General features: G+C 41.2%; 1 protein-coding gene across 1 annotated transcript; it reads left to right on the top strand.

Moving 5' to 3' along the window:
- The first annotated feature begins 5,530 nt into the window (after positions 1-5,530).
- Positions 5,531-20,190, top strand: LOC140065468 (myeloid cell surface antigen CD33-like). The gene is made up of 8 exons (XM_072113063.1): positions 5,531-5,590; positions 5,754-6,022; positions 6,105-6,473; positions 9,023-9,307; positions 14,079-14,172; positions 16,685-16,715; positions 16,873-16,947; positions 20,095-20,190. The coding sequence occupies exons 2-8, from the start codon at positions 5,980-5,982 to the stop codon at positions 20,188-20,190; spliced, it is 993 nt and encodes a 330-aa protein (XP_071969164.1). The 5' UTR covers positions 5,531-5,590; positions 5,754-5,979.
- Positions 20,191-25,290: the final 5,100 nt, after the last annotated feature.

Raw genomic sequence — 25,290 nt, forward strand, 5'->3', positions numbered from 1 at the left:
CATAGTTTTAACTGCAGCACCTTTAATCTACTACTAGTTCACTGCCTCCATACATGGTCCCCTTATCAAACGAGCTGTGTCAGGCAGAATTTTGGGTTGTTTTCATGGCTTCCATGTTAACTTTGTCGCCACCCTGCTGTGTAATCCACAAAATATACTGGCAAACTTTTATCATGTACCGATATTATTTGAGCACTTCTTGCTCACCTCCTTTGGTTCCTCTCTGCCACCCATTGGTTTGAAGCCTGAGTCCATTTAGGGTATGTCGCCATGCCACTCTCTAGCCTGCTGCCGCTGCCTCTGCATGCCGTCCCCTATAGTGTCAGGGTCAATTATTGCATGTTTTAGATGCTATCTAGCTTCATTCTGTCACTCTGTCATGGCCATGCTGTTGCCCATAATTTTGGCATAATGGTGCGTTTAAGCAGCCTCAGAGGCATCCATGCATGCTGCCCCTGCTGTTTCCTGTCCATTTCCGTGGTGTTTCCATCCTTTTCTGAGGTTCCCAGGTGTTTGGCCAAGCTTCCCTGTGCAGAGCCTTGGTCCCCTTGAAAAATGCTCGAGTCTCCCATTGACTTCAATGGGGTTCGTTATTCGAGACGAGCACTCGAGCATCGGGAAAAGTTCGTCTCGAATAACGAGTACCCGAGCATTTTAGTGTTCGCTCATCTCTAATATAAGTCCATCCTTTCTCTATCAGTCCCCAGGACCCGACCACTAATCTTTTGACTTTAGGGTCGGGAAGACATACATTTTTCCTTTCTGACCTTGAGCTGAGCTGCTCCCTCAGCAGTCCAGCCTCTCCCTTGCATTCCCGGATGAGCTCACACACACAAACATACAGACACTTCCTGCCAGCAAACAGCAACAGCAGTATGAGGAGAGGAAAGCTACAAGTTACAAGCAGGTAAGGTCTTTATCCCAGGGAAGGGAAGGTCTGACAGTATGTTGTGGCTGAGATGTAGCAGGGCTGAGAATGTATTTGTGTGTAATATGCATCTCATAGATCTCATCATCTCTCATCTCTCATCTGTCTCATCTCTCTCTATGTGTCATGTTCAGAAGCTAAATGAAAGTGTAGATACACCCTGGACCCTGATAGTCTAACCACATTTCAAAAACTTGTGAAATGCGGCACATCTAACCACATTGTCGGCTCACAGCATCTCATAGCACAGAGGGATTATGAAGTGTCCCCTTCATAGAGGGTGTCCCCTGGAATTTTGCACTGACCATCCTAGAGAGTGATAGGAGCTAAAACAGCAATAAAACTGAGTAACATTGTAAAGTACTGGGTTAAAAATGATCTTTATTGTGTAAACACTGGACTGAAATTTGAGAATTTTCTTTCATGGGCAAACCCCATTAAGAGTTAAGTGTAGTTTCAGTACTAAACATGAAAATTAGGATCTCTACTGTCAACTAGGAGGTCCTGGAGCACACAGATTGGCCTTGGTGAAAGAGCTAGAAATAATGGGAATAGTGATGGCTGGAGGAAAAGTTCCAACAAAGTTACAAACAGTGAAGTGGCACAAAGTATGGAGAGGGTTAAAGTTGCTGGAGGTGGTGAAAAGACCTCTTTAACTAGACTTTTGGTTATACACGTCCACCTGATTTTCCTCTACATGACTATATGATTAGAGGGGGCGATAGTGCTGGAAATAAAATCAGGTGCTAACTTTTTAAAAACTTTTAAGTACCATATATACTCGAGTATAAGCCTAGTTTTTCAGCACAAAAAAATTGCTGAAAACCCAAACTTGGCTTATACTTGAGTAAAAAAATAAAGGTTTTACCAGGTTTTTGTGGTAAAATGAGGGCCTCGGCTTATACTGGAGTATATACGGTATTTTACCCTGAAGCACATAATTAAAGATTGTCACAAAGTATGGGTTAAAAAAAATAAAAAAAATAAAATATATATAGACGGCGGTATATGTAAAATTTTTAATCAGTGGTGTTTGTACTTCCTGTGCAGATTCACACCGGACATTGAGGAAATAGCGGATGAGGCTTCTCTTTATCTCATTTTGTGATCATCTGCTTTTGGTTTTGGACAGATCTTAGCTCAATTCTATATTTGTGAGAGGCAGAGACAGTTCTGGTGACGTTACTTCCCAAAATTCTTAAATCCACTAAGAGAGTCCAGGATTTCAGTTAGGTGTCATCATTTCCATGTTTTTAGAAGAACCAGGTATTTTTACATCTATAATGAATATAATCTTAATCTATTTTAATTGTTGTTTGTATTTTCTTGACTCCGCCTTCTCCTCAGAATTTCCTACATTACTCTTCTATCTGTTAGGTTACTGGTGACAAGGTAAAAACAGATTAGAGGATCCTCAGTGAAATTAAAGTTTTTCCACGTAGACAAGTGAGACCCTATCATCGGGATAGGGCCTAACTTGCTGATCAGTGGGGGTCTCAGTGCTTAGACCGCCGCAGATCACGAAAACGAGGGGTCAGGCTGACCCCTCACCGCTCCTCAGACTAATGTAGAAGAATGGTCATGTGCAGCCATCTGCTCCATTACTCTCATGGAGTGACGAGGGGTCGGTCAGACCCCTTGTTTTCACAATCAGTGGGGGCTCAGTGGATAGACCGACCAAAAAAGAAACCTCATAGGGGGGTCATCACCCAAATGCACCCACTCGCGCGGCTCAAAGCCACTACTACATACCGAAAAAAGGCGAGAGTACAACAACCATAAGAACTATCAATATTTTATTAAAGCATGATAATAGTACAAGAGCATAAATGTAAACATAGAAATGACAAAATCACATATCATAAGGAGAGACCGTGAAACAAATCACACTTACAATGACTGGCTAAAAATAGGTAGATGTAGAAGCTACCACAGCGTGAATGTGTAACTGGCAAGAGACTGAGGCTAAAAGACTATGAGGACAATAGTGAATGAATAACAATGGCCAAAGTGAAACATAGGACAATAGAATGCAATACTACCAGCATCTATGACACCAATACATAATCCAGAAATTACCCACAGGAACTAAATGATGATCTAATAGGCTGGGAACAGGGAAGAGGGAAAAGTCCCATGATAAGAGAGTATATCCCAAAATCAAACGTAATATTCAAACCTATGTATACCTTGCGTCATCTTGCCAGAAGGAACACAGACACGCCGCGGTCCAAGAACCTCGACGTACATTTCACCCTGCGGCTTCGTCAGGAGGCATATAGTGGAAACTAAATCGGAAGTATATATACTGAGTAGATTAAGAAATGCACTACACCTGTGCTGGGATAATACGGCGCACTTCCGCTGTGATGTCCGGGTCCAGTCACATGACCGCGCACATGACCGGAACTAAGGCCGGCCCACAGATGATGTCACAAGGTGTAGCCCGGCAAAACACTGGTAAGCGGCGCAGACACAGGACGGGACCCCGGACAGCGCACGCGCGGAGCGCGCTCATCACCAACACAGGTTAGTGTTGCAACCAGACAAATTAATATATAGACAAAACAATGGAGCAAAAAATAATAAATTGTTGTTGTACTCTCGCCTTTTTTCGGTATGTGGCTCCGTGGATAGAGCCTAACTTGTCTTCGTGGGAAAACTCTTTTAATGACTGGCAACCAAGTTCATGCTCTTTACATTTCTTTTTTTTAATTCATATTTTTATAAACATTCGGATTTGTTTCGGCTCTTCCTAAACTTTTTTTCCTCATTGTCTTCAGACAAAGACCCAGGAAGACCAAGCCGGGTCCTCTCGTTATTGAGAATATTAATTAAAGGGAATCTGTAGACAGTTTGAAAAAGTCTTCAAAATGTATTTTATAGCTTCTCAACGTTGTATCATTGTGTGTAAAATCTATTTTTATAAATCCCTTCTTCTGCCTATGATGCAGTCAATGAGAAAGAGGAACTCGACCAACGTCACAAGCATCACCACGAGTGGCCGGTAATTAGTTCCCACCATCTGTAAGGCCGCACATAACCTCTTCTTCCTCTTGTGACTTACAACCTATCCCCATAACTTCACCTCTCCATCACTGCCCCACAAGGTGCTCTGCAGATTAATGGTACATCCTAATTCGGCAAAGTGTTTGAATACTGGCGACGGTCCTTATTAACCAACTGCCCCTGTAACTATCTATCATGACACAGTATTATATGTTATAGAGCAGGAGGAGCTGGTCAGATTGTACAAAGTGTCCTATTTGCCTGCCACATTTTATAGAGCAGGAGGAGAAGCTGAGTACATTGTACAGTGTCCTATCTGCAGACAGCATGTTATAGAGCAGGAAGACCTGAGCATATTGTACATAGTGTTCTATCTACAGGCAGCATGTTATAGATCAGGAGGAGCTGAGCAGATTGTACATAGTTTCTTATCTGCAGGCAGCATGTTATAGCGTAGGCAGAGCTGATAAGATTGTACATAGCTGAGCTGATTGTCAAGTGTCCGATCTGCCGGAGTAATGGCTCGCTGGATGGGACCCTTACAAACCTTATACACTTTCAATATCCCTAAATCCTACAATCTAAATGGTTTATATATGAAGTTGCCCTAAAGAGATGTCTTTAATGTAGTAATGGTTCTGTATTAAGTAATCCATCTACTAGCTGCAGCGGGTAATGCTACTACACAGCACCTGCCTGGAAAAAGATGTTTACATATTGTCCAATGATGTGTCATGTTTGATTTTTGTCAATGCACATTTGTTACAAGGTCCCTGGCTGGATTCTGGAGTCTCCACACCACAGGTGAAGTCGGTATTAGTCTTGCTATGGCTGGAAAGTTCAAGATCTTTCTCTGAGTGCTGAAAAACAGCACACATCCAAGTCAGACCATGCGAAAGGCAGCCACTCAGGTACTAGGGGAATACAGCTGCCCCCAAGTCCTCAGGTCAGGCGCTGGAGGGGATGTAGCACAGGCATCATGTTATAGAGCAAGAAGAGATGAATAGATTGTACATAGTGTCCTATATGCAGAGATCATGTTATACAGCAGGAGGAGCTCCTGACTTATTACAATGGTACTGGAGTAATCTGTGATACTGGAAAGATTGATGTAAAATTCAATAACCTGCCATGCATCCTAGTAATTGCAGACAGGGACAGTCCTAACTCTACCATGGTCTTTCTAGGTAAGCCCTGCTTTATCCAGTTTTTTTGTGTGAAATAAGAAGGATCCATCTAGTAATTACTAAATTATTTATTTATTATTCCACTGGACTCCTTAACCCTAATTTGGTGCTAGTAATGAGGACATTATGTGGGCTGGCCAAGATTGGAGCCACCAATGAATATTCCAGTGTCAGTGTGATCCGGCTTCTTAGCTGAGACCAGGACTTCACATTTGTGAGACTTCCCTCCCACGATGGAGAGGGAAAGAGGGTCACCGACTCCCGGAGAGGGAAAAAGGGATAGTACAATAGTGCATGCTGTAGGCGTGCATAATTAGGAACTGAAGAAGCACCGGGCTTCCTGTGTGCCGTCCACAGGAGCATCTGGAGTTGATAAGCATATTCTACAAAGTTGTTTTTTATCTCTACACAGATGTTTCAAGACTACTGAAAAGAAGTTTCAGAACAATGAAGAAAAGGCCCACCTGTAAGTGTTCATTGTTCAAATAACGTCTACCCGAGTGATAGTGGTTACTCTTCGGATCCAATACCGTTTCTTTGATCTTTTTTCATATTAAGCATCAGGCAATTTCAATTTCTCCACTCAACAAAGTCATCAATGATCTGTCTGTACCCTGTTGTTTTCACAGATGCACCGTACAATCACTGAATCATCTGCAAATTTTTGATGGGCTACTGAAGTCAGATGTGTCCAAGGTGAACACAAGAATGGTGATAGGACAATCCCTTGTGGTGCACCACATTCACATACAACTATAACATATAAGCAAGAAACACCTTACTAGATCTATGTGACATCTTCCATGACTCTATGACCAGGTTTCCTGTTTGAGTCGCTGACCTACCTCACCCAGAATGGAGGCGTTGCAGCAGATTTATCTTCTCCTCATCTGTCAGGGTAAGTCGTCTCACAATGAGAGAATAATCCGATATAATGAGAATCTGTGACTGCGGACTCATGTTCTGCTCGTTGCTTCCAGGCTTCTATCTGGGGTCTGTGTGTCAGTGGTGGACGTTCCCTTCTAGGATGACGGCTCTGCTCGGCTCCTGTGTGGAGATCCCTTGTACATTTTATCCTGCCAGGGCATTTGATACATCCAGTACTCTATGGTTCTTACACAAACAACATGGTTTTGATCCAGAAATATTTAACACCGAAGACTCTTCATCAGTGATGGAGGAATATAGAGACAGAACCTCCCTGGTGCCCGGAGATAACAGCTGTACCCTGCGGATAGACCCTGTGAGAAGAGAGGATGATGGTGATATATATTATCCGGCAATCGCAGGATATACATTTATGAATGCATATGAAGAAAAATCTGGAATTGTAAGTCTCCGTGTCATAGGTAAATACGTCAAATTTGACACCAGGAATCACTAAATCTTCTCACTTGTCTTATATTATGATGCACATTAGTAACATACTAACTTCTTTTAGATATAATGGGCTTCATATATCTTTAAATGTTCTGTCTTTGTTTGTAGCAGTTTTGGTGCAGTTGCTGTTTTTTTTACTTTTCATGCAAAAAATGAACATAGACCGAAACAAAGTCACTTTGACATTGACCAATTCATTAAACTAGTCCAGGTTGTTATTCACACAAGGATTGAATTCATGTAATGGGACTTTCCATTGTGACGTAAGATTTGTTCCAAAATAACTCCAACCCCCATGTATGTACTGGGACTTTTTATGTATTTTGCAACTTTTTATGCATCTGTCAAGAAACTGCAAACAGATTTATTAAAGGGAAAAATACCACTTTAAAGGGAACCTGTCACCAGGAGACCCATTTTTGGCACTCCCCCAGTCCCCACAGAGCATAGTACATACACTGCCAAAGTGTTTTTGTATAAAAAATAGGTTTTACAGAAAAAAAGATATGTTATATTGTACCTTTCATTAGCATCTGCTGTGTGACCAGGCACTCGTCCCCTGGGAGTGGACCTTTTCAAATAAATGAATAACTCCCCTCACTCGGGATTGGCTGTAGAGGAACAGGGGGCGTTGATAAGAAAGTGATGGGTGTTTTCATATATTTGAAAAGGTCACATGGAGTAGCTGTTTACCAAGGGTGGGGGGGGACTGCTACTTTCCAGCCACTCCCAGGGGACGAGTGCCTGGTCACACAGCAGATGCTAATGAAAGGCACAATATAACAGATCTTTTTTTCTGTAAAACCTATTTTTTATACAAAAACACTTTGGCAGTGTATGTACTATGCTCTGTGGGGAATGCTAAAAATGGGTCTCCTGGTGACAGGTTCCCTTTAATATCTATGGTGTCCTGCGCAGATCCAAAGAGAATGTAGAAGCCCTGAAATAATCACAGATGTACCCAATCTGCCAGCAATTCCGATTATTTCTCCCTTTTTGCCAGCGCCAAGTGAGCATGGAAGTGCATGAAGGGGGTGCAAGGCCGGCAGTGGAGAGGGACAGCATAGGGCGATTATGCACCTCACCTACGCACAAGCTACAGTGAGCTAACTTTCAAAGGTGAAAGTTCACAGGCTGCAGCATATGTCTATGCCAGTAGGACCTGGTGTAGAAATAACACTGTACAGCCCGGTCAATCGAAACATCAGTAGGCCGATGCCAGCACTGGAGTATCATAATGAACCCCCTAAGAACTATCTCATTGAACCCGCCTAATGATAAGTTCAACCCAGTGTATGTGAATGTACATATTCATTAGCGATAAGCAACTTCATCAGAAATTTGATTTGGCCCATTTGCCAAAATTTTCAAAAGAATTTTCTTTCGGTCCAAATTAATTTGTCATGAACCTTGCAACTATTAACCCCACACCGCAAACCACGCTGAATGGTAGCAATTAAAACATTAGCCTGTCTCACAAATAATGGCACCTTAAAGAGGTCTGAAAAAGGTTCTTGGCGTCCAAATATGGCGATTTTTTTTATTGAACAAAAGGTTTTAATCTTTTTAAAGCTAATAAAACTTGTATAAATTTGATATCTCTGTGACCATACCAAACCATAAAATAAGGAGTGGTGTAATTTGGAGCTCACAGTGAAAGCCATAAAAGCAAGACCCACAAAAAGTCTCAATTTCACCACATTTAGAATTTTTCTCCAGCTTCCCAGTACATGGCATGGGATATAAAATACCTGAAATACAATCTGTTATACAGAAAATGAGACATCACAAAATTCTGTGAACAGAAAAATTTAAATGTCATTGATTTTTCAAGGAGTAGAGCAAAACATAGAACCGCGAAAAAACCTAAAAGTGCATTGACAGCATGGGATTAGAGGGATATTCTCATCTGGGCATTTACATTCAATTTAATAAATCTGCCATATATAAACATTTCTTCAATTAGATGTTATTCATTTTTTTTTTTTACCTGGGTGAAGATAATTTCTCATAAATGTAGTCATTTGGTCCCTTAGAAACAAGACTGTGTCCTTGGATACGGCCACCTCTGCTGGAGGGATTGTGCAAGGAAATAAAAAGTTTTTGTATATGAAATGTCCGGGAGTTACTGCAGGTCCCACAGCCGTCCTGTGGTAATGATCGCTGAAGCCAGGAGGTCAGGCAGGACTCAATAGCGCATGTCTGGCCACTGCTGCCAGAGTGTGGGGTGGTCGTATCCGAGGAAGCCATCTCATTTCTAATGGACAACATGGCTACATTTATGAGAAATTATCTTCACACAGGAACTATTTTTTTAATAACATCCAATTGAAGAAATGTTTACATATGGAAAATAATAAATGTAAATACCCAGATAGGAATACCCCTTTAGAGCACTAGTAGAGTGAACTTGCTTTCTATCACTGTGTATTCCTGCAACATGTTTTTTGGTAGTGAAACGGTAACAGTGCCACAAGTAGCCAATATTATGAAGAATGAGTAATGTTGTCTTCTACAGATACAGTGAACATTCAGCTTTATGTGCCAAAAGTCATGAAGGAAGGAGAAGCCACCACCATACGATGTGCAGTAAATCACACGTGCGGCTCCAGTCCTCCTGATCTACAATGGAACAAACCCGGTCAGATAAAGAAAAATTCTGTAAAACTGGAGGATGGATCCTGGACAGAAGAATCGGTTCTGACTTATATTCCCTCATCTGTGGATGATGGGAGTGATGTTCTGTGCACGGCTGAGTATCCTAATATAGTTGCCAAGAGAGGAAAGCCTCTGAACATCCTCTGTAAGTATCACAAGTGACTGGGTAGAATGAACCCCACATTGTATATTCTTAGATGGACTGTCCATATGTAACGTTAGTGGCTTCCTTTACTCCCTCCCTTCCATATAACTCTCATTTTGGGGTGTAACTAAATGGGTAGCAGCCATAGCAGTTGCTATAGGGATGAAAGGGTCAGAGGACCATTGGGGCATTGGAAGTGTACTGGGTGTGAATATGCTGTATGTGTGGTGTGTGTGTGGTGTCTATATACTGTATGTGTGTGTTTATGCTGTATGTCTGTATATTGCATGTATGTCTGTATATTGCATGTATGTGTGTATTTGCTGCATGTGTGTGTATATGTGATTTGTAAATGACCTATATGTGTGTGCATATGTCATGTGTACATTCTGTAAGTCTGTGTATATGATGTATGGGTGTATATGGTACTGTATGTGTGTAAATGCTGTATGTATGTATACATGGTGTGTATATACTGTGTGTTATTGTCACTTATGTGTGTGAGTGTACACATATGTATACTTCTTTTAAGGAGGAGGGGCTCCAATTCAGAAATTTGCTATGCGGCACTGTTTTTCCTAGTGACGCCAAACTCCAACCAAAATTTAAAAATTTACAATATTCATCTACCTTTTTTGTCATATCATAATCTCCTCCGAAATAAAGCTGTTGAATACTTTTTAAATACCAAAGGTATTCAGTTCAGAGAACATAATACATTTCTGTTGAAACTTTTAAACTTTGTACTTACCAGGAATTATTTTCTTTTCAAGGGGTCCTTCTACCACCAGGTTAGGGCTACCGCAATGGGGGCAACTTGTGCGCCCTCATATGAGAACCTCTTCCTTGGTTGGTGGGAGGACACCCTTGTTATTACCGATGAATTCTCAGACTACAACTGCCACATTGCCTATTGGGGCAGATATATAGATGATGTGCTGATCCTGTGGGAGGGGGGTAAAGCACGATTTAATGAGTTTGTTGTGAAACTGAACAATAACAATATTGGGATGAAATTTACATCCGAGATTCACGAGACTCAAATTAACTTCTTATACTTGACCATCCGTATAGACCCCCAGGGTTATCTAAAAACAGACATCTTTCGAAAACCTACCTCTACCAATAATCTGCTAGACTGGCAAAGTTGGCATCCTCAGCCATTAAGATCAGGCATACCCATTGGGCAGTATCTCCGAGCCCGCAGAAACTGATCTGATGAGGCTACTTTGAAGAGGGAATGTGACAATCTCTTTAGGAGATTCAGGAATCGGGGTTATCCCAAAAAATGTTTATACAGGGCTTACTCCAGAGCAAAAAAATATGGATAGGAACATTCTTTTTCAACAGAAAAAACCAACAACCAACCCAGCAAGTCATTAGGTGCATTGGCACCTATGACGTCTATGCAGATACCATCAAGAAGATCCTCTCCAGATAATGGCCAATCCTCACAGCAGATCCAGATCTGAAAGAAAAATTGACTGAGAGACCTACCATCACCTACCGGAGGGGTCCCAATTTGAGAAATCATTTGGTACACAGTCATTTCACGGAGGCCTTAACATCCACTCGGAGTGTGAGAAGTCATCTCCATAAGGCACAGCGGTGGTCTATGTGGCACAGTGAACGTGCCCACGGTTGTATGTTGGAAAAACCATACAACAACTATGGAGAAGAATCTCCAGCCATGTCAGTTCAATTACGACCAATAAAGACACCCCAATCTCGAGACATGTGAGACTCCACCATGGAGGTAATATAAGTACCCTTAAACTTTGGGCGATTGATCAAGTTAAAACTGGACCTCGAAAAGGTAACATTGACCGCAAACTACTACAACTGGAATCGAGGTGGATCCATCACCTGAAATCCTTGAGCCCTCTGGGTCTCAATGAAGGGTTTACCTTTACTGCATACCTATGAGCCCTCTGTTATTATGTACATACTATTGTAAATACGTGTAAATATGTTTTCCTATCTTTAATATTTCCATGGTTACTTGTCATATCCTTTTGGCATTCCACCACGTTGTGCGTGGACTTGATAGCCTCCCCTTTAGGCCCCCATTGAGGCCATCATGACCAGTATCTATAGCCATAATACTATAGATTCTAAGCGCATCCCTTGTTTTTTTGCCACTTTTTCATTGTCTCTTCACAGACTGTAGCTATACTCTAGTGATGCTCTTTTAAGGCCCCGTGTGTATTATACCCTGATGAGGCCATGGTGGACAGCTTTATATGCACGAGAATGCATATATCACTTGCCTTATGGGCTCATCTACCGGAATGACTACAACATCCTTCGGCACCCTTAGGTGCTAATCATTCCTAAATTCTCTAATCTCTGGTATTTGAGACCTTAGGTTTCCCTTATAACCTGGCACATAAGCAAATGACATTACTTGACTACATCCAAGCTACACACTGTATACACGTAGCCAGTATGACTCTTTATGCCAATCAATAATTTTCACTATAGTTGCCCCAAATAATATCCGGGGCTTATAATGTTTCTGCATGTCTTGGCAACTGCTAACTATACATCCTAATGGCTCACATCTAGTATCTAATGCAATAGTGATCATACATTAGATCGGTACGCATCTTAAATGTCATATCAAGTCGGCGGTGTATAGTACCTGTCGATTAACTTTACTTCTATTCACATATGACTTGTTAGATACTTACCATACATCGTGTTGACATGCGCATCTGAAGGATGTGGTGGCGCGTTCTGCACTAAGTCCACTGTCATGCGTGGAGCTCCTCCGGGCCGACAGTCAGCTGATCCTCCGAATCAGCTGACCGGAGGGCATGACGGCCAAGGCAGCTGTTATTGGAGAATGGGATGTATGACGCTCCCCCTGTCATTTGCTGCAGTGAGGAGCTGTCACTTTCTACCGCTCACTCTATTGGCTACCCACGATGCCTAGCACTAATGGCCCTACTGGGATGCGCTCCTTGGTGAGTGGATCTTCCCAATCCTCTCCTATAGGCTTAACCTGGTCCTGCTGGGAGGGGCTTCATTGTTATATTCTCGGCGTGTCCGCGCCGCGATCAATATTAGCCTGAACCCCTGATGAAGCCAGTTGTACTGGCGAAACGTGTCGGGGGGCTAATGTTTGTAAATTTTAATTAGCAGTGTGGCAAAGTCATTAGCAGGCAGTAGCAACAACTATTTAATTAATTATCCGTGATAGGGACACATAGAATCATATGAGGCCTTTTAAGCCTATAAATCGCTGTCTGTAGGGTCTGATGCTGAAATGTAGCACTTAATATAACATAGTCTTACCGTTATAGCGGCCCCTGCTGGGGCAGCTGAGGCAACACTTGAGCCTTCTCAGCCTAGGGCTCTAGCCTAGGGCTTCAGAACATATTATAAGCTACACTACCCTAAGCTGACAGCGCTGCTTAGTACAGTCTACTACACTTGGCCAACAGTGCACTTGTAGCAGTTCACTCATATAGGCTCAGCACTGTTTTTCGTGTCCCCTATCCCATGCATCTAATATGGATTGCATGCAACTGCCTGCGACTCAGATCACACTGTGTTTTTAATTCACTTGAGTCCTTTGCACCCAGTGGTTTATGCCACATCAGTTTGAATTATTGCAGAATTATTTTAATATCTTTAATAAAAGTGATGTTTTACTTTTTCACCTGTCCGGATATGGGCCTATTTTGACTGCCTAGAGGCAGTTTTGTAAAAAAAACTCCTCCGAAATAAGACTCTCTGCTTTGTATGGGGAATGGGTATAAATGAAAGGAAATCTACTATCAAAATCCAGTGTGATAAACCAGGGACACCTACTCATAAACCATGACCATAGTAATCTTTTTATATGTGTTATTTTTTAATTTTTTACCTCCTTGCTTATTAAATCAACTTTTAAAATTATACTAATGTAGAAACCTTTAAAATGGAGTATAAATTTTACCTATCACTTCCCTATGAAATACTGTATCAATTCTGACCAATCTTCTTAAAGGAAAAGTACCATGTGTGTGGTAGTGAATGAAGCTAAGGTTACTTATCTGCTGGTGTCTTCTCCATGATTCGAGTACGGATTTTCCTGTCTTCCTGTAAAAAAGAAGACTTAAAAATTTGCTAATAAACCAAGAGCGCTCAGGGGTTAATAATTATTCATGCCTCAAGCAGCAATACTTAGCCCTTTTAACCTGCTGGAGAGGTTGCTGACATCTCTCAGGAGGCGTGCATACTTATAATTTATGCATGTCTCCTGTGTGACTTTGCAGGGATCAATCAGGGGAGAGGAGGTAAGTATCGCTGCTGGAAGAGTACTTAATTATTAACCCTGAGTGCTTTGTGTACACCACAGACCACCCAAGGTTAATTAGCATAATTTTAAAAGTCTTCTTTAAACAGAAATGTCAGCAGTGTCAAGGCTCGAAAAGATGTTTTTTGGGATCGACAGGTAAGTATAGTTAGCTTAATTCAGTATAATGCAAGTGGAGATTTTCCTTTAACTAATGTTGTGCAGCTTCTTTTTTGTTCTATTTTTGGAAATATATAAGCAGTTATCTAATGGGGCTGATTATTTTTGTTCTTTTTTACTCTATGGCTAAATGGACTGATGCTCTTACATTGTGTAAACATATATTTTATCCTTCTTTATAACATGAATTGGGCTTTATTGTGTCCATTTACTGGAGAAAAACTTATGAACATGAATACGATTTTTGTGGATTTTTACAGTCTATGGTTTCTGTTTTCCTCCATTGTTCATATTGTATTGTTACAGATGGAGGCTCCGGTATCAGTAAGATTCTCCTTCCGGTTGTGATCGGAGCGATCGGCCTACTCCTGCTGTCATTACTTCTCTACTTGTATTGGAGGTGATGTGTATCATTCATTAATATCTTCTGCACCTTTTCCACAATATTGGCTGACGAAAGAGATATTTCATAGTTTCATGACTTACATTTTGGTACTTATCTGTAAGTAGAAGCAACCAATGACTGCGTAATCGAAAGAAGCTGAACACTGTTCTTCAGGATTGCACATTGAACACATTTGTCCTGCCTTATATAACTGGACAATGACAATATAGGCCAGTAGTGGAGAACCTATGCTACGGGTACAAGGGGTTCCTCAGAGACCGCCCTGTGGGCACGCAGGCTGTTTCCAAGGCACAGAGTTTACCAGGCATGGCATCTTCTTGCAGTATCAGGCAGTCTGTGTTATTTAAAAGAGACCCAACTTAGTCTGCTTGGGACTGTAGGAATAATAAGAAGGGTGGTAAGGGTCAGTTTGGAGCTATTAGAGAACTTGCTCCATGTCCCCGTGATTAGGGGGCCCTACCGTATTTCAACGGTATTGGGGCACTCAGGCAGTTATGTTATTGCCATGTTATCCAAAAAAAAGAAAAAAGACAGCAACCCATGTAATTACCAACAGCTGTTTTGTTTGACAAAGATTCCCCGCGAACCGAAACGTTGCAGTTTTTTCTATGCCTGTGTGAATAAAGGTTTAACCTTTTTTCATCATATTGGATGCTGTGGCTTTCTCTCTTTTTTTGTTATTGCCATGTTGATACTTTGGGAAAAGTTGGTGGGTTTTGGGCACTTGATCTCGAAAAGGTTCACCGTCACTTATATAGGCAGTTTGTGGGGATAATTTTTCCAAACATTTGATTTTTCCTTTTTGCTTCAACTTCGATATTCTGCATATCTATACTATAGTATGTATTTATTGGGAAACAGCAACTTCCTCTCTGAACTTTGGTGCGTGTGACAGTACAGTCATTTTATGGTAAAGTCATAAAAAGTAAGAACTGAAATGTTTCCTGGATACAGGGACAAAAATACCGAACCATATACACAGCACATGGGTCGTCTTGTTGTAGGATTTTTAAAATCACTTTTAGATTTTAGTATTAAAGGGTTTGGCCACTTTATAATAATACTGTTCCATTTGACTTATCTCCTGTGTTTTGCCTCCTATGAAAGATTCAGCCTTTCCCTGTTCTCACCATGCTGCCCCCTGTATATATGCATAGCTTCCTCTCTCACTGCTCCAATCCATCCTCATGCCATCACCCATTGGGGCAGATTTACTTACCCGGTCCATTCGCGATCCAGCGGCGCGTTCTCTGCAGTGAATTCGGGTCCGGCTGGGATTCACTAAGGTAGTTCCTCCGCCGTCCACCAGGTGGCGCTGTTGCGCTGAAGTCCGCCGAGGCCCGCTGGAATGCCCTGAAATTCACCGGCCTATACCTGGTGAAGGTAAGTGCAATTTTCGCGACACATTTTTTTTTTAAATGCAACGGTTTTTCCGAATCCGTCGGGTTTTCGTTCGGCCACGCCCCCCGATTTCCGTCGCGTGCATGCCGGCGCCGATGCACCAAAATCCGATCGCGTGCGCCAAAATCCCGGGGCAATACAGGGAAAATTGGCGCAAATCGGAAATATTCGGGTAACACGTCGGGAAAACGCGAATCGCCCTTAGTAAATGACCCCCATTCTGTCTCTCTTTTCATGGTCTGTGCCTGAGACAGGAAGAAGGGTGGGGCAGGATCAGTTATAACTAGAGATGAGTGAGCACTAAAATACTCGGGTGCTCGTTACTGGAGCCGTACATTTCCCGATGCTCAAGTGCTCGTTTCGAGTAACAAGCCCCATTGAAATCAATGGGAGACTCGAGCATTTTTCAGTAAAATTACAAACTGAACAAGGACTGTTCAGTGCAGATGTAGTTGTTTGGAAACATCTGCAAGTTGTTCTTCACACATATTGCGGAGAACACCGTTCTGCACGCGTGTCTCTGGAACAGATCGCAGATGTTCGCGAGCATCTGCAATCTATTCTGCACTGTGTTCTTTCACTGTGTTCTTCAATTAAATCATTAAATTAAATGTTTTAATTGCATTGCGTTTTTTTACTGTTCTTCACTTTTTTTTTTTATTAAATGCTTGTTATCAAGCAGGGCAAATACTCGTCCGAGCAACGAGCCGGTCCGAGTATGCTAATACTCGACCGAGCATCAAGCTCGGACGAGTATACTCGCTCATCTCTAATTATAACTCTCCTGCTACATCTCATTCTCTTCAGCAGAGTTCAGAGAGTCTGCACAAGTTAAAAAAGTAAATAGCAGGGATTCTGAATCTATCAATGTACATTCAAGGAATATTATCAAGGCCCGTGGGTAATTTATGTAAAAGAGTTTCTGACCTCTTTAATGGTTGGCATCAGCATCAAATAGACATTTTAATTCTAGGGTCTACTGGGATGAAGAGGTTCATGCTAAGATTGGTAAAGATAGCCAAAGCCAAAGGATAATTTGCTAAAAACTGACCATCACACATCTGACTAATCTGACAATTTTTGTGACATATTTTCTGTTTTATAGAAAAAGAAGCCAGAAAAAGAAATCTAATGAGGTAAGTGTCTCACAGGTTGGATGTGACGGTATCTACAAACAGTGCCCTCCCCTATGGAGTTTTAAGGAAGGACATTGAGATTCTCAATTTTGTCTCCCGGTAACCTCACCACCAGACTTTCATCAATGTTTTTGTTTTTTCTTATGTTTTTCTACAGACTGAGACTTTTTCAGTTGCTATATACACCGACCTGGTGAGAGGAGATATAGAGAATGTCTATTATCAACTAGAGGTACAGTACATCCAGTCCTTACATTCTCTATGCATCACGTTACCTCTTTTTGCGTTCAAAGACTACAATGTTTTTATTAACTTCTTTCTTTGTACTGTGTAGAATTTGACACCACCTGAATCTTTACCCTTTAAATAGATATTCAACTTTAACTTTGCAAAATCAATAATTTCCCCTCTGCGGAAAAAATATGAAATATAAATTTTTTGTCCAAAAGTCACTCAAATAAACTTTATTACAACTTGCAGTAAATTGAATGGCCCCTTCATTCCGATATCATTTCCATGTGTCGCAACGTGACATTGCCTATTTCTTAAAGAGGAAATTTCTTCAGATACCCCTAATAATTCTAATACTGAGAAAATATTGTCTCATATATCTTCATACCCACTCATCAGCATCATAAAAATATTAGAGTTTCGGAATTCAGCAAAGTTTTGTACATTCGAAACCACAAAATAGTGAAAACACTATGGAAGGGACTCTCCCCCTTTAAAACTTTAAAATATTCTGGCCTTACATGACGCTTTTTAAGAAGGATTGTCCATTTCAATGATATCATTGGGGAGGGACGATAGTCCCCAAAATAATAGCATCATGCACTGTTGGCAGGTTAGTACTGATGTGGGGGCCAACTTTGCCAAACAGGTTTTTGAAATTCGGATTCCGCCGAACTCGGGTGAAACCTGAAATGTACCGACATTTAAAGAGTTAACACCCGCGAGCGCTAACTGCAGGCTGACTGACCTGGTTCCTAACCCCTAATGAAATTTCGTGTTGCATCGGAGGGTAGAGCTCAAACTTTACAGTTTGGAACACTCATCTTTAATCTGGTCCAATGTCACTCATGGATGTAACAGTATGAAAATGATTAATTTTTAAGCTTATTTCAACCCCCCATTTTTTATATTATTTAATCCATATGCAGACTTGCTTTTTCAGGTACAAGATATTTTTTGCACTATTTAAAGGCTAAAAATAAATTTATTTAGTTAGCATTTATTAATTCCGCTATTTTTATAACATCCACAGTTAGGTATATATCATTAGCATATGTATTCTATAAAAAGCAGCAATACTAAATTAGTATATAAAAATATATACTCGAGTATAAGCCTAGTTTCTCAGCACAAAAAAATGTGCTGAAAACCCAAACTTTGCTTATACTCGAGTAAAAAAAATGTTTTTGTTTTACCAGGTTTTTGTGGTAAAATTAGGGGCCACGGCTTATACTTGGGTCGGCTTATACTTGAGTATATCCGGTAAATGAATATAAACTATATAAATAAATTAATTTTAATATAAATTTAAATATGTATTTTTTCCACTTTTTTATCAGATTTTTTTCTAGCCTGTGGCCTTACAACAATTTCTCTTTGACTTCCTAATTGTATCCAGGCTGTCAGACCATAACATTAAAATGTAAGTGTAGGTTACTTCCAAATTATATGGTACAGGCTTTTATATTCTCAGGTAGGAAGTCATGAAAGTTTTTTATTCATCTTTTTAAAATATTTTTTCTTCAAGTATGTTCTATTTTTTTACACTAGTGAATCAACAATTCTATACTTAAAAATTAAGTATAAATATAATTTATATTATTAATCACGCTAATTAAACACCTTGAGGACCAATTTCCTTTCTTAATTTCAACAGAACTTTATAAGAGTTTTTTTATCTGCTGGACTTAAAGTGCTTCCTAGTGGCACCATTTAATATTCTCTGAAATTTACTGGGAAACTGTAGATGCAGCATCGTCTTGCTTGCTCTGTTTTTTGACCTTCACTGTGCTGTCGAATTGATGTAATACTTGTTACACCTGTGACTGAGTCTTCTGCAGTTCATACTGTCAGGCTGAAAAAAAATTCTATGTGGTTCTTTTCAGTCAATAGTCTGAACAGTGCTCTAGTGGCTGGACTGCTGAGTCTCTGTAATTCTTGCCCTATACCAGCAAAGGTTAATGCACTCACACTTTCAGAGCTTTGCCCCTCTCACCTAAAGCATATGTTGCTCTAATAAAAATCCTGCACATGCTATCCTGTTTAAAAGATTGCTGTCTAAAAGATTTTCTTGCTAGTTGTCTTGTCTGCTCTTTGCTTGCTATATGTTGGTACTTCTGTTTTTTTGATATTTGGCTTACATTCTTGACTATTCTTCTACATATATGATTCTGTACTTTTTGTGCTATTTATATATATCATCATACTTCTTACATGCCCACCTTTGGACTTTGGGTGGGACTGTCTTCATTATCCCATATCATGGAGTTTATGCATAGGCAAGCAACCAGGGCTGTTGTGGGGCTGGAGTTTTAAGGTTCACTGTCATGTCTGTTGTCCCTAAGTCCAGTGCATTCTCTTTTATTCTTTTGGTCAGACCAATAATAGAGATATCACATTTATACAGTTATGTTATATCTAAAAAATCTTCAAAAACATGAGAAATTAAAAAACTGCAATAAAAAGCTTTTGAACATCAACTTACAGAGCTATGGAGGGTGTTATTTTTTGCAGGTCAAGCTGATATTTTTTATTCATATCAGTTTAAAATATGTATGACCTTTATCTCACTTTTTTACTATTTCTGGTAGAATTTTTTTTTAGAAAAGTGGTGATTTGGACATTTGGAAGTTTTTTTTTCCTGTGACACTATTCACCATATGAGATATGCATTGTAATATATTGATATATCAGACATTTATGGACCCAGAGATAACTATTATGATCATGATCTGGTTTGTTTATTTATATGGAAATTCTAGGCAAAGGAAGATAGTTTGAAATTTTGATTTATTTATTTTTCTTTAAAATTTTGAACTTTTAAGTATGTTTTGAATATACGCTGTCTTCGTTATGGTCTGATAGAGACACACTGTAAGGGTTTATGCCAAATGACAGGTCCGGGAGATTGGGAACTGATCTTGGCCCCCCTGATGATGTCATGTTCATGCGTCAGCACCGATTGCAGCCCGTACTGGTAGGAGGCAACTGTATAAAATTCCATACCTAACTGTGCTGTGTAATGGTTACACAAGGTTTACCTTGAGTCCAAATGTCAGTTATATTCTGCTTTACAAAGGGGTTAATGCTTTATCTTGTTTTATCTTGTATGTTGCTGTGTGTGGATCATCTATACCTTCTCTTACAGCCCGTGACCTCCACACACATCCCCATGAGAGGAGGACCTGGAGCTATAGATAATGTCTATGAGAATGCTTATCCAATACAGAAACCCAATGAATGAACAAATTTATGCTGAACTTTTATCATCCTGGTGTTAAATCTCGGACATTTCATACTTTGCCTTCATAGATCTGCAGGTCAGGGGGGTCCTGTCAGCGTTGGTATCAGAAATGAATGAAGAATCTTGTGACCAAGGGTAGATCAAGACTGCCATGTGCCCTAGGCGGTATGCATATTATCGCCCCTACAAGTCAGGAATAACTTCCTACATATGGTACAAGAATCAGCTTTTTGGGGAATGGAGGATGTGTCTTTTCAGTCTGCGTCAGTGGTTTCAGGACCTTTGTGTGCCTGTGTGTTGCGAGCAGGAACAGATGTACAAGAATTCACGGGTAAAGGTCTTCTAAGTTTAAAATTTGGTGGTTGGTTTGGGTGGCCATGGTCTCCCTAGAAGACTTGGGCCCCGGGCTACAACTTAAACTGCCTGTATTATAATCCACTACATGTGACTGTATATGTACAAATATAAAACATTTTCTTAATGTCAATGAGTGGTACTGTACTGTAATGTGACCGAATCTTTCCCCATGTCCCCAGGATGAGATAAACTACAGATTTTGCAGTTTCTTTTTCTGTAGGTTTCAAGGTTTATTTTCTTGACAGTCGTCGATTTTACAGTATTAATGAATGCAAAAGTCTATTGTGTGTTTATATAGTGCTGTATTTGCCCATTATAACATCATATTGTGGACTTTTTTATCTACTTTGAATGTGTTGTTTCTTCTGAGCATCTGGGTGTAAACCACATTTACTTACCTGGTCCTGTTGCGATCCCCGATTCGGACGGTCCGGTGAAGATAAAGTCCGGCGCGATTCACGAAGCTTGTGTGCCCGAGTTCCTGGATCCGTCGCTTCCCCGCCGAGGTCCGCCGGAGTTCACCTTCTTCTTCCCGGTGCCTGTAAGTGCGTGTCTTGCGACACAATTCTAAATGCTAAAACCCCCGCGCGTAGTCCGAATCTGTTGGGTTGTCCTCCGATTTGTGTCGCGTGCAAGCCTGCCCCGATGCGCCAAAATCCGATCGCGTGTGGCACAATCCCTGACGCGATGCGGTGCAAAATGGAAAATCGGTGGGAAACCCGATGAAAATGCGCTCCGCGGACCCTTAGTAAATGAGCCCATCTTTGTTACACTGGACTTAGAGAATCAGCTCCTCAAGATCAAGTCATAACACAAGGATTCTTTAAAAATCTTTTAATACAAGACTGTATTAGAATCATTTCTCCTCCCATTCACAGAAACTTTCAGAATTATCTTGCCAAATCCAAACTTTGAAAATCCTGTTCGGGTCCTGACAGGGGTGTTTTGTGTTTCAATATCTGCAGCAAAGTCATGGCCATGGCACAAACCAGACGGCGGCATTGTGCTCAGTCATTTTGCAGAGGTCGTCACTCCCGATGAGAGGTTAGTGTCAGTGCATGGCACTCCCTTTTCTGCATGATGCTTGTAATAGCGCTCTCACAATCCCTAAGACCCTTTTTAACCTTATATCACATTAAAGAGAAGTACTGATGTTCACTGCTGTGAATAAAACACTTAGGGTGAGATAGAAACCTAGGATTAACCTCTTTGTGTGCCTGTGTCTGTGTCTCCTACTGCTCTTTACTAAGGGTCGCGGATCACACTTTTGTCGAACTGTGCACCGTTTTCGGGGATTGCATGGCTTGGACAGGTATTTAAAAGTTGTCTGCACTGGCATTGTGTTGACAGGTTTTCGGTGCATTGGCCCTGGCTTCCATACGACACAAATTGGGGGGGTGGCCGTGGGACTATCCGACTGATTCGAACTGAGCACGGGATTTAACTTTCAAATTGTGTGGCAAGATAATGCACTTACATGCACCGGGAAGAAGAAGATGAACTCCGGCGGACCTGAGCGGGGAAGTGACACATGCAGGATATCGGGGGCACGATCTTAGTGAATCGCGGCGCAGTGCATTATCATCGGACAATGATAATTCCGTCTGACAGGTAAGTAAATATGCCCCAATATTTCTGTTTCTCACTTCCCCTCTCACTCTGCAGATCTGTTCCCTCCTCCTCATTATCTCCTCATTGATTTGAATAGTTACTAAATAGCACAAAAGTCCCGTGTAACTAGAGAAATAGAACTTAACCCCGTTGTGTTGCGGCAGGGGGTATATGAAGAGGACTCACGGATGCCACCATCTTGGTTGTGGTACTTGCTTTCTATGACGTCATCGCGAGCAACGTGACCCTCCTTTCCCTAGAACTGATGTAAAAATGAATAAACAATAAAAATCATAAACATTGTGCCCCAAAAGTCTAAAACTATCGATATTTTAAAACAGTTTTTTTTCCATTGGGGAACTCCGTATACCCCACATTTCTAAAACAACACTTATTTGCCATTTTGTGATCAACCTCATAATGGTAGCAATTAAAACTTCATCTCTTCCCACAAAAAAATGACGCCTTACACATCTCCGTAGACCGAAAAAAAATGTATTGGTTTCTTTGTATGTACAAAAGATTTACATTTTTTAAATTCTACTAAAACATAATCTACATAAATTGATTGTTTTGAACCAGATAATTAAGGGGAAGTGTCATTTGGCACAGAATATGGCACAATTTTTTTTTTTCACTGCATTTGGTATTTTTTTCCAGCTTCCCAGTAGACAGTATGGAATATTAAATACCGTCACTAGGAAGTACGAAAGAGTCTTTATACGGCTTTGCAGTAAAATCAGGGTTTAATAAACTTGTATTCATCTCTTAATTTGCTTAAAATATATGGTTGCAATTCCCAAAGTAAGATATGTTGTATCCCAAAACAAATATACTATAAACCATAAATTCTTAAATTATTGGGTGGATTTATTACATGCCGGCAAATGGTGACCACTAGAGATGAGCGAGCACTAAAATGCTCGGGTACTCGTTATTCGAGACGAACTTTTCCCGATGCTCGATTGCTCGTCTCGAATAACGAACCCCATTGAAGTCAATGGGAGACTCGAGCATTTTTCAAGGGGACCAAGGCTCTGCACAGGGAAGCTTGGCCAAACACCTGGGAACCTCAGAAAAGGATGGAAACACCACGGAAATGGACAGGAAACAGCAGGGGCAGCATGCATGGATGCCTCTGAGGCTGCTTAATCGCACCATTATGCCAAAATTATGGGCAACAGCATGGTCATGACAGAGTGACAGAATGAGGCTAGATAGCATCTAAAACATCCAATAATTGACCCTGACACTATAGGGGACGGCATGCAGAGGCAGCGGCAGCAGCGGCAGGCTAGAGAGTCTCATGGTGACATACCCTAAATGGACTCAGGTTTCACCAAAGGAGGTGAGCAAGAAGCGCTGAAATGATTTCCTATGTGAACAAAAAGTTGACGGTATATTTAGTCGATAACACAGCATGGTGGCGACATAGTGACCAAGTTCCATAACGTATCTGGTGAAACACCCGAAAAATTAGCCTGACACAGCTCTTTTGATAAAGGGACGACATGGGGAGGCAGCCATGGAGACGACTTCCATGATTAAGAGTGACTACTGGGGCATCCATATTGCTTCTATGATTGAAACTTCAGGTCTCCAGCATGGAGACAGATGGGCCGAGTACCACTATGTATCTGGTGAAACACCTGAAAATTCTGCCTGACACAGCTCGTTTGATAAGGGGATGATGTGCTGCATATCCTCTTGTGCTCCAGCGTCTGTGGTATAGACAGTTGAAAGTTGCACATGGAGACATTGGTGGACGCTGTGGAGGATCGTGGAGGCGAAATGGACAGGAAACAGCAGGGGCAGCATGCATGGATGCCTCTGAGGCTGCCTAATCTTGGGATGGAGCTGGCGGTCCAATGCCAGGCGAGCTTTTGCCTGTCCAAGCCCCAGTCTCTCGGCTCCTCCCCACCCAAAATGGGCCTGGGGGCCAGAAGCGTTTACTTTGAAAAAATTATACTTTTCAAAGCAGGCCGGGTCGTTTGAATATTTCACCTAGGAATAATGGAATAGCATATTTTTAATTGTTTTTACGGAAATGGTTCCATGATTAAGAGCGACAGTATGGGGCATCCATATTGCGCTGCTATGATTGCAACTTCAGGTCTCCAGCATGGCGGCGACAGATGGGCCGAGTTCCACTATGTATCTGGTGAAACACCTGAAAATTCTGCCTGACACAGCTCTTTTGATAAGGGGACCATGTATGGAGGCAGTGAACTAGTAGTAGATTAAAGGTGCTGCAGTTAAAACTATGTTAGTTGGATCTTGGGATGGAGCTGGCGCTCCGCTGCCAGGCGAGCTTTCGCCAATCCAAGCCCCTGTCTCTAGGCTACTCCCCAAACAGCACTTCTAAGAACCTTTTGTATAAGATCAAGTGTAGTAGCGTTCTTATAAGTTTGGGATATGGCGGGTGAGGGGAATGTAAACAGATGCGCAAGAAGCGCTGAAATAATATCTGTAAATGATAAAAGTTTGCCAGTATATTTTGTGGATTACACAGCAGGGTGGCGACAAAGTTAACAAGTTTGATGTGGAATCCATGAAAACAACCCAAAATTCTGCCTGACACAGCTCGTTTGATAAGGGGACCATGTATGGAGGCAGTGAACTAGTAGTAGTTTAAAGGTGCTGCAGTTAAAACTATGTTAGTTGGATCTTGGGATGGAGCTGGCGCTCTGCTGCCAGGCGAGCTTTCGCCAATCCAAGCCCCTGTCTCTAGGCTACTCCCCAAACAGCACTTCTAAGAACCTTTTGTATAAGATCAAGTGTAGTAGCGTTCTTATAAGTTTGGGATATGGCGGGTGAGGGGAATGTAAACAGATGGCAAGAAGCGCTGTAATAATATCCGTAAATGGTAAAAGTTTGGCAGTATATTTTGTGGATTACACAGCAGTGTAATCAAGAGATGCGCAAGAAGTGCTGAAATAATATTGGTTAATCAGAAAAGTTTGCCAGTATATTTTGTGGATAACACAGCAGGGTGGCGACAAAGTTAACAACTTTGATGTGGAATCCATGAAAACAACCCAAATTTCTGCCTGACACACCTCGTTTGATAAGGGGACGATGTATGGAGGCAGCTATATGGACGACTTTTGGAGGTAGCAATGAAGACAACGT

The sequence above is a fragment of the Engystomops pustulosus genome, chromosome 6 (genome assembly GCF_040894005.1).
Source record: "Engystomops pustulosus chromosome 6, aEngPut4.maternal, whole genome shotgun sequence".
Taxonomy (NCBI): domain Eukaryota; kingdom Metazoa; phylum Chordata; class Amphibia; order Anura; family Leptodactylidae; genus Engystomops; species Engystomops pustulosus.